We start from the raw sequence: 9,159 nt of genomic DNA on the forward strand, positions 1-9,159 counted from the left end.
TGTCAAACTAACCAAAGTTTATTAGCAGAGTGACACTATATCAGATTTAGAGGAAACATCACCCACCTGCCTATGGTGAATTTCTGATATCGTACATGTCTTAGGCCCATCCCTCCTACTCATCTAAGGCTAAGGAAACGCGAGACGTATCTAAGTTGATTTTAGCCACAAGCATATGTAGGGGCAAATCTACCCACAGTACAGTGTGACGACGCTGAATTAGTCGTACAAGTCAGTAGTCTAGGCTTAATGCTATCAGCTACTCTTTAATCTAGACAAAGTATGACTTACTGATAACACTAAACATAGTGTCGTAATTATCCTAGGCCCGTCCTATCCACCTATCCATAGGTCTGGTTATTGTTAGGCACCTGATGCCAGCAGTAATGGTCCAAGGCCCCCAACTTACCCATATGAGCCCAAGAATAAATAGAAAGAGGGATTAGAAGTACCTAGTATTTGTTGTCGTACTTGTCCCTGGCCCATCCCTGCCACCTACCGGGACCAGAGTAGTTGTTGAGGCAGTCGAGTCAGTGAGACAGTCGGGATAGTCGAGATAGCTGAGATAGTTGTGTCGATTCCCTGGCCCACCCCAATCACCCACCTACAGGCTAGGTTGTCGTTATCTGATGTCAGCAGTAGCCGCTCCCAACTTACCTATATAAACTCTAGGATAAATAGAAAAGAGAGAATGGGAAAGACCTAGAATTTAGTGTCGTACTTGTCCCTGGCTTATCTCTACCACACACCAGAGCCAGATCGATTGTCGAGATAGTCGATGTGTCGTCGATATCGCCATGATGTCGTGTCCTGGTTACTTCAAGTGTCATCGGTATGTCGTAGATGTCATCAAATTGTCGTGCCGTGAGCGTTGTCAATTTCGTGAGTATCGATAATTCCCTGGCCCATCCATACCTCCCATCCGTAAGCCATATTGTCGATTTTGTCGAAGTTTGTCGCACATTGAGTTCGTCCTTATGGCGTAACGTCGATTGCCCACCCACCTCTGCCCAAGATGGTGCTCCTGTCAAAGGAGGCACGTTCGTTGAAATTGAAAGGCCTTGTTAGTAACTACGCGAAACAGGTGGAAGAACTACCTTAGTAAATTTGCTGTTGTCAGATATTTATTGAAGTAGAGGAGGATGCAGATTGGAGAGTAGATTAGTGGGAGGGATAGAGAGAAGGATAGTGAAGGGTAGAGAGAAGAAAGCTGTGAGACCCTGTGTTGAGAGATAGTTGCAAGAAAGAGAAAGTTCTCGAGGAAAGAAATGCAACGGACATATTTATACATAAAAGGCTCGATTGCATTGAGTCAGTATTATTTCAGAGCCTGATGAGTCTCGTCTAAAGGATTTTGATAATAACCACTGCACGCTTCGGAGTGGACTTCCTATCGGTACAATGAAAAATTTTCAACCTCAGGACCAGTATTGGTAGATTTCTGTGACGGTACGATGACAACGAAGAATGGATCCACTAGTCACCAGGGTGTAGCTACAGCCTTCTAAATACAAAATATAACCATCTAATAAGTATGAAACCCCAGAATCGATACAATTGTTAATTAGCATCCCCACGGGGACCCGATATCTTACGCTACCTAGTTCTAAGTAGTTCATACGTGGAACCTTGTTCTAGATAATATTCGATACGGTGTCCATCTATACGCAACAACAATCTTACGGATTACTCTTGGGGTAATTGCGATTGCAATAAACATAGCTCGAATAAATTAATCGTATGAGTTATGGATGTACTCAACCACAAGACCTCTTATGTAGACATGACACGATGTTTGCTAGACCTTTGTTTACTATCATATCCTACGATGACAACCAGGGAATGTTACAGTAGCAATATTTTGTTTCTATACTTCGCTTTTACGATATTTTTAAGGTTAAACCAATCATTCAGGCCCGACGTCCACACGTCACGCGCTTCTGGTACACCACTAAACCCCCTTCCGCCACGAAGCTTAGCATGGCCCTTCCCAATACTAGTATACTACTACGCCGGGTAAGGAGCTCTCAGTCATATTCTGCAGTTGGCCATTTTTAACCAGTACATGAACTTTTACTGTTAATGCAATGTCTGTCGACCTACTAGGCTCCCGCGCAATGAGTCATGAGAACTCCAACATGGGCAGAGAACCATGGTTCCATCCCCCACAGATTGTGAAATTCTGGGGTACAAATACGCTCCACCGTTGCTTGGGGGCTTATTCCAAATTCTACATATGCATGTGGCTGGCTCTTTTTGGTCCCCGGACTCTATGTTCTTTCATGAAGATCATGGAGGGTCAAACCGTTAGTCTGAGTCTTTCATCGGGAATTCCGAACTCAGCAATCTCAGCAATCTCAGCAAGCTAAGCTAATTGGAATTGTCAGCACGCAACAGTGTAACAACGTAACGAAACTAGAACCGGGGAACAATTTGTTGTCGGAAAAAATAAGCAATGTCTCACTTCTTGTAGGCTCGTTGTCCGGGCTTTAGAAAGTCTTACCGAAGTACAGGAGTATCGTGCACAATGTTTTAGGTCTCAGCATCTGTGGTTTCCAACACCCACCAATAAGATTGCGCGGTAGTCAGCCACAACATGGAAAAGAAATGAGAATACGGAGTAGCTACTTTCGTCTGCTTTGATAATCGGATAAAACATGTTTTAACTTCCGCTTAATTAATCGATCGATGATGAATTGGGCAAGCTCCTTGCATAAGATACTTGAAGGGTGGGGTACAGGGATGCCGTTCGCTGTGCCCTTCTTTCCGGCTCCTAGAGCATATATCAATCGCTACTTTTTAGGCAATAGCATATAACTTAATAAAATACTACATATTGAGTTAGCACAGACGCAATAAATCCTATAACATGACAGATAAGCATTTGCTCATTTTCCGCAGTTTGCGAAAACTGCCTCCCGAGATGCACCATTGTTTCATAAATTAAGTAGCCTACGCAGTATCAAGAACGTCCCACTCGAGCAACTGATGGAGCCAGAATATTATTCGTAGAAACTACATTCGCTGCGTTCTGCAGATAACGATATTTTCTAGAACTGCACTATAGCTGGATGAGCCGGTCTGCCTTTTCCCCGAAACGGCTCAGCACCCAGAATAGCCACCGCTGGAAGAATTTCATCCTACGGAGGTAGGTCCGTTGATATTGAGGAAATTAATTTACTTGCTACCAGAGAGCAGAAAGGAATATGACGCAATTGCCGATATCACCAATGCACTAGGCTGGGGATCGGCGGTGATCGACAGCTGTGCGATGAATGTTCAGGAATATCCGTGAGTTCTTTTGTCGCTGGTATAGGTCAGACATACTACGTGATACTACCTTTACGTATAGGTGTGGGATTTCTCTATATACAAGTGAGGATACCTGGGGGAATTGAAATGACAGGAAGAATTAAGTTAAGAGTCAAACCGCTACTCTTTAATGAAACGATGACGCCGAATTCGTCAGGATCCTTCAAACAGTGGAGATCCTCGCTCCACAAGATGCCTCGGGAAATCCGAAACATACTGATATTCTCTGCAGCAAAGAAGAGAAGCCTTCATTGCGATCCAATCTGATAATGGATTCTGAACGGCGGAATTCCCGAATATGCCTGTTCCTGTGCTGTGAGGCTGTGAGAATATAAATAGATTTGCTAGAATCTTTCAGAAATTCTCAAAAATGAGACCAAGAGATTTACATTTACCTACACCGAAACCGACATAGTAGAAACCGCCAAGTAATATGAATCTCCTTCTCCTAGCGGGCTTGCTACCCCTGGCAGGTTCCCAATCTGTCTCAGACCTCTTCCTTGAGAACGCCCCATCTTCTCCTCGCCCGTACATCATCCCTCATTATGCCAACTCCCATGCGGTCACCGTGGGTAGCCAATTGTACCGCTTTACGGTCACCGGACCCTCCTCCGACTATGCTTTCACGCTGATGAGCACCAGTGCGCCTTCCAGCGGCAGTCTTGGCGTGCTCCCGCATATCCACCGCACGCATTACGAGAATTTCTTCAACTTCAAGGGTCGCTTCCAGCTGTGGGCGCAGTACGGCGAGGAAGAACAACAGGCACGGCTGTTGACACAGGGCGACTATGGATCGGTACCAAGGAAAACCACACATACCTTCCAGATCCTCGACCCGGACACCGAGATGGTGGGCGTAGTCGTTCCAGGAGGTTTCGAGTAAGTCCAAGAGATCTGCGGACGAGCGGGTAAAACGTCACAGGGAAGACGCGAAGCTGACAGACGCTAACTTCAGGGACCTCTTCTACGCGCTGGGCCAAAACTACACCTCCGCCACAAAAACGCCCTACGTGCCGCAGGCGACTAATGATTCATCCGCCACCGGACCGGACGACAGCGGGATCTCCGGACTGAAATCTTTCGATGTCTACGCGGAGCTCGATTTCGAGCCGCGCCGGGATCTCGTGAACGGCTCTGCGCCGTCTGATGAGGGCTGGCATACCGAGTCCGCTTCCCTCGGCGAGCCGGGAAGGCCCTATTTCATCGCCAACAACTATGGCCCCAAGTACCTCAACTCTAAGCATGGAGCGTACCAAATCGTTCAGCCTCTCGTCACCAATGCTCAGGCGCAGGATACTAATTTCACCATGGCGACACTCATTCTGAGCCGGCAGCGCGCGTCGAGCTCGGCTCCGACGTGGACTGCGACTGGGGCAACGGCGTTTGAGGTGCTAGAGGGGTCAATTCAGGTCCAGATCGGCGACTATCCGGCTACTTGGCTAGAAATGGGTGATGTTGCATTTGTGCCCGCCACGGTAGAGTATCGTTATTGGACGGAAGGGTCGTATGCGAAGGTGCTGTCCGTTAATGCTGGCCGGGATGGACTCAACGAACAGTTGATTAGCGAGGGGAAGGAGTGGGGTTATCCGACTTTTCCACGTTATTGATTGTCATGATTGTCATGTATTCTCTAATTGGTGTGTCAAAAAAAATCAGAAAAAAGCACTGTAGTGTATATAGTGACATAGTCCCTAAACTTATGATCGCAGAGGGGGTCTATCCGAGAAAAGCCGACCGGTCGCATTGCGTGGTATTACATCGTGTAGGGGTCGAATCACCGCATCTATCCTGGCCTCATGGGCGGGGAAGCTCCCAGTGCTCTTTCAGTATTGTGTAGAATGTAGTGTAGAATGTGGTCTAGCTTGGACGTTGGAGATGCATAGTGACAGCTTCATCAACCGCCAAGGAGCGGGGGATTGCTTGGCGAAGAGGAGAGACTGGTCCTCTAAATTGACAATAAGTGCACAAATCTGGCAGGTAAAAGAGCCCATATGCAAGTCAGAGCACACTCATACGCCTCATGTTGGGGAAATAGCCGCCGTCTCGCCTTAGTTGCGCATCCTGATGAGGATCTCACGCCACCCCGTCGTCGTCATAGGCCAGCTTGAACTCGACCGGGACGTGGATGAACTCCAGTTTTATTTATAGAAAGGAACGTTGGAGTTATTGTGCATGTATGAACTAGGGATCTGGACATGAACGGATGGAGAGGTGGCAAGGCACGATGGAGACGGTGTGATAATGCAGGTGAAGTGCAGTAGTAAGATTGGTATATATAGAAAGGACAAATAAAATTATCCCAGAAGAGTTAGTTTATTAGCTACTAAACTAGTGTATATGATGGTGCAGACGCCATGATGGTTGCAAGTCACTTAAGTTAGGGCTATCCTTGCACGGGACAGACCGCATATGCGAGAGGATCACATCAGACGGGAGATACCAAGTACGGAGCTGTGTTTTCCCACTACGCTAGTGTAAGCTTGGCATTCAGCGTGTAAGCGCTTTACCATACAAACTAGTAGGGAGGGCCCCTAATATTAGAAATATAGATATCTTTATCAAAAATGCAGATATCTCAATGGAAAATGAAGCTATTCAAGCGCCTAGAAAAGGGCTCCCTGACCTAGATCCTGGCGTTTAGAAAGCTGTTTCTTCAGGCAGGCCCTATTCCAATCCCGATTATCGTGGCCAGTACATCCCTCTCTATACTCGTTCCCCCCTTCTAGCTTCTATGATCTGTTGAATATGCCTAGGCAGCCGCTCAACCCAGTATTATATAGCCTCCTGAGGCAGCTTATCCCAGGCCTTAGTCCAGGCCTGAATACTAGTCTTTCTGTCCCGAGGGGCGCCTCGAGAGGCAGTTCGGCATTTTAGATAGAACCAAGCAGATTCTATAGCATTGAGGTCAGGTGGGTTCCCTGGCCAATCTAGTAAACACTGAATCTCGTTGATATCATACATCTGCTGTCGACAATGATATCAGTGCGCAGGTGCGTGATCCTCTAGAATAACAGTATTAAGGTGCTTTACCATACATTCTTTTACAAAAGGCAAAAGCTTAGGGTTTAGCACCTCAGAATAGTATCTATACCAGTCAATTCTGCCTTTATCATATTCTAAGCGGCCATTCTTTTTAGTCCAATTCCATTTAGGCTCCCTGCCAGGTATACAGCCACCTCGGAGCTTTAATCTGGCCATAGCAGTCTGCAACTCCCATTTTTCTCAATATAGTGGTTCTATCTGCAGATTTAAAGTTTTAATTTCTTTAGAAGCGGCTTTCCTCTGCTGAGCTTTCTCAGGAAGATAGATATGCATATGACCTTTCTTATTGTATATAAAACAGCCCCAAAACATAAAGTCAGAAACGCCTTTATATTGTCGGCGTAGAATGGACTTGTCATAGGCCTTAGATACCCGTCTCCAGACCCGCCGGCCGCCTCGCCTTTGGTTTAGGCAGACAGATGTTTTATCTGTAAAAAATCCATTTCTTGAAGTCCTCGATAGTATAGTGTTAGTAGGCCAGGCAGAATTCAAGCTATTTTCTGCGCATTTCTTTAGTAAGACCAGGTTTAATAGTTGGTTTGACTGAGTGGAAACCTGTTTTTCTAAGAATTCGCCAGACAGAGGCAGGTGATATACCAGTTTCAAAGGCAACCATCTCACAGCTTTTTTCTCGGCCGTTTTATCTTTCTGAATAGCTTTAACTACTGCCTGCTTAATAGAATCAGCTATTTCAGGCCTACCAGACCTAGGATTATCCTCTAGATATTCAACTAGGATTCTAGGATCCTTAGTAGGATCAAAACCACGCGCTCTGGCCTTTTGCTTCTAAAAGTAGATCACTGAGTGATGTAGGCCACTAAGGCACTCTATTTAAGCAATATCAACCTTTGCATTTACTAGTGAAATCGCTTGAATCCTGACCCCTAAAGGATAGTGCTTTCCAGGCATTCTGAATAGGTAGACAGGTAGGTAGGCATACTGACCGGTAGGAATATCAAAACATCAGAGGTCATGAATAGGGGTCAAACCCCCTATTCTGAATAGGCTTTATAATGCTTTTTCCTCTGAAAATGATGAAAGAATGATCTATCAACTAGATGAGTTTGATTATATGGCAATTTGTATGGTAAAGCCCTTACCAGGTTGACTGCCAAGCTTACTAGCGTAGTTGGATATCTTTTGCACCACAGCTCCGTACTATCAATGGAATCACTAGCAGAAAGACGATCGCATTGCAGGAGGCTGATTTACACCCAATTTGCATTTGATAGATTAAGTCCCTTCAGGAGATCCTAACCAATCTTCTCGAAACGTCTCTCGCATCAGATCGGGGTGTTGCTCTTTCTCACGGGTCCCACGCAAGGGAGGCGATCACAAAGTCCGCCCTTGTTCTAGACCGAAATTCCGAATAAGATTGTTGGGTGTAACCGACCGAGAATGCTCAGAGGTATTGATCATCCAGCAAACTTGCCGGTGTGATGCTGCCAAGAACCCACTCAACATTCCCACCTTATTAATCGGTGGAGCTTCTGAAGCCAGTCGATTAGTGACCATCTATTACCAAGCATTACGAGCCGAGACCTTGCCTATATGTCAGGCCACTTATGGCTCTTTGCATGTCCAGTCGGAGGCTGGGAATTAGTGATATCATCGGGAAAAGGTTACCCATTTTTTGGAATTTTAACGGGTTCGTAAAGTCATGCTCGGGTTTGCTTTGTCCCATTTTCTTCCTCCTGTATTTGATTATGCTCCTGAAATCCCCTTTCGCCAAGAATGGATCTGCTCATCCTGCCGACGAATGGCCGTTTGAGACTGCATCATGGCAGTAAACATTGTCCCTACTGGAGGGACCCAGTAGCCTAAGACAGCTCCACTCGTATCACATCACTTTTTTTTCTAGGCTCTCATATTCTAGTAATCAAGATGAGCCTTTTCCGATTGGGGTGATTGCAGTGCTATCTACCTTAGGGGGTTTTATTAGTCCCCTTACGTACCTTTTTCTCTTAGCCTGGATTAAAAGATCTACACATGCATATAAGTACCCAGGGCTTCACCTGCAAGGTCGCCTTTTTCCGTCTGCTAAGCTCCTTCGGTGAATGTTGATCATCCCACTGTGCATGCTTTGGTATTGGTTCGTTATATAAGTTCCTTGCGCCCCTCCCCCTTCCATTCCGTCTTCTCTCCCTTCCCTCTGAGCAACGGCGCTGATCTGTCTTGACACACGACAGATTACGACACAATGCGTGCCCTTTCCCTTGCAAGCCTTATTGGCATTGCCAATGCCGCCTGTCCGTACATGACTGGCGAGCTTGAACGTCGTGATGGAGGCAATAGCGACGCGACCGCCGCCACCGAGGAATTTCTGTCCCAATTCTATATGGCTGACAATGACACCTTCATGACCTCCGACGTGGGCGGCCCCATTGAAGATCAGAACAGTCTACAAGTTGGAGAGCGCGGGCCGACCTTACTGGAGGACTTCATTTTCCGCCAGAAGATCCAGCGTTTCGACCACGAGCGTGTATGCGCGACCCGGAGTGGATAGAAAATTTGAATCCTGCTGATTGACGGTGATAGGTTCCCGAACGTGCTGTGCACGCCCGTGGTGTTGGTGCCCATGGTGTCTTCACCTCGTACGGTGATTATTCCAACATCACCGCTGCCTCGTTCCTTGGAGGCGAGGGCAAGGAGACCCCCGTTTTCGTGCGATTCTCAACTGTCGCAGGGAGCCGTGGTAGTTCAGATCTAGCTCGTGATGTTCACGGCTTTGCGACTCGTTTCTATACCGATGAGGGTAACTTTGGTATGTCTCCAAAAATAAGTTTTTTTTTTTTTTTTTTTTTT

At 46.4% G+C, this 9,159-nt stretch overlaps 2 protein-coding genes across 2 annotated transcripts; both read left to right on the forward strand.

Moving 5' to 3' along the window:
• Positions 1–3,745: 3,745 nt before the first annotated feature.
• Positions 3,746–5,053, forward strand: BDW43DRAFT_318544 (cupin domain-containing protein; the record flags this gene model as incomplete). Its single annotated transcript, XM_032048718.1, has 2 exons — positions 3,746–4,191; positions 4,268–5,053. The coding sequence occupies 2 exons, from the start codon at positions 3,746–3,748 to the stop codon at positions 4,917–4,919; spliced, it is 1,098 nt and encodes a 365-aa protein (XP_031893672.1). The 3' UTR covers positions 4,920–5,053.
• Positions 5,054–8,554: 3,501 nt separating this feature from the next.
• On the forward strand, positions 8,555–9,118 carry BDW43DRAFT_317408 (catalase-like domain-containing protein; the record flags this gene model as incomplete). Its single annotated transcript, XM_032048535.1, has 2 exons — positions 8,555–8,836; positions 8,893–9,118. Coding segments are annotated over 2 exons (508 nt in total), but the record flags the coding sequence as incomplete, so codon positions are not given.
• Positions 9,119–9,159: the final 41 nt, after the last annotated feature.

The sequence above is a fragment of the Aspergillus alliaceus genome (genome assembly GCF_009176365.1).
Source record: "Aspergillus alliaceus strain CBS 536.65 unplaced genomic scaffold BDW43scaffold_130, whole genome shotgun sequence".
Lineage (NCBI taxonomy): Eukaryota > Fungi > Ascomycota > Eurotiomycetes > Eurotiales > Aspergillaceae > Aspergillus > Aspergillus alliaceus.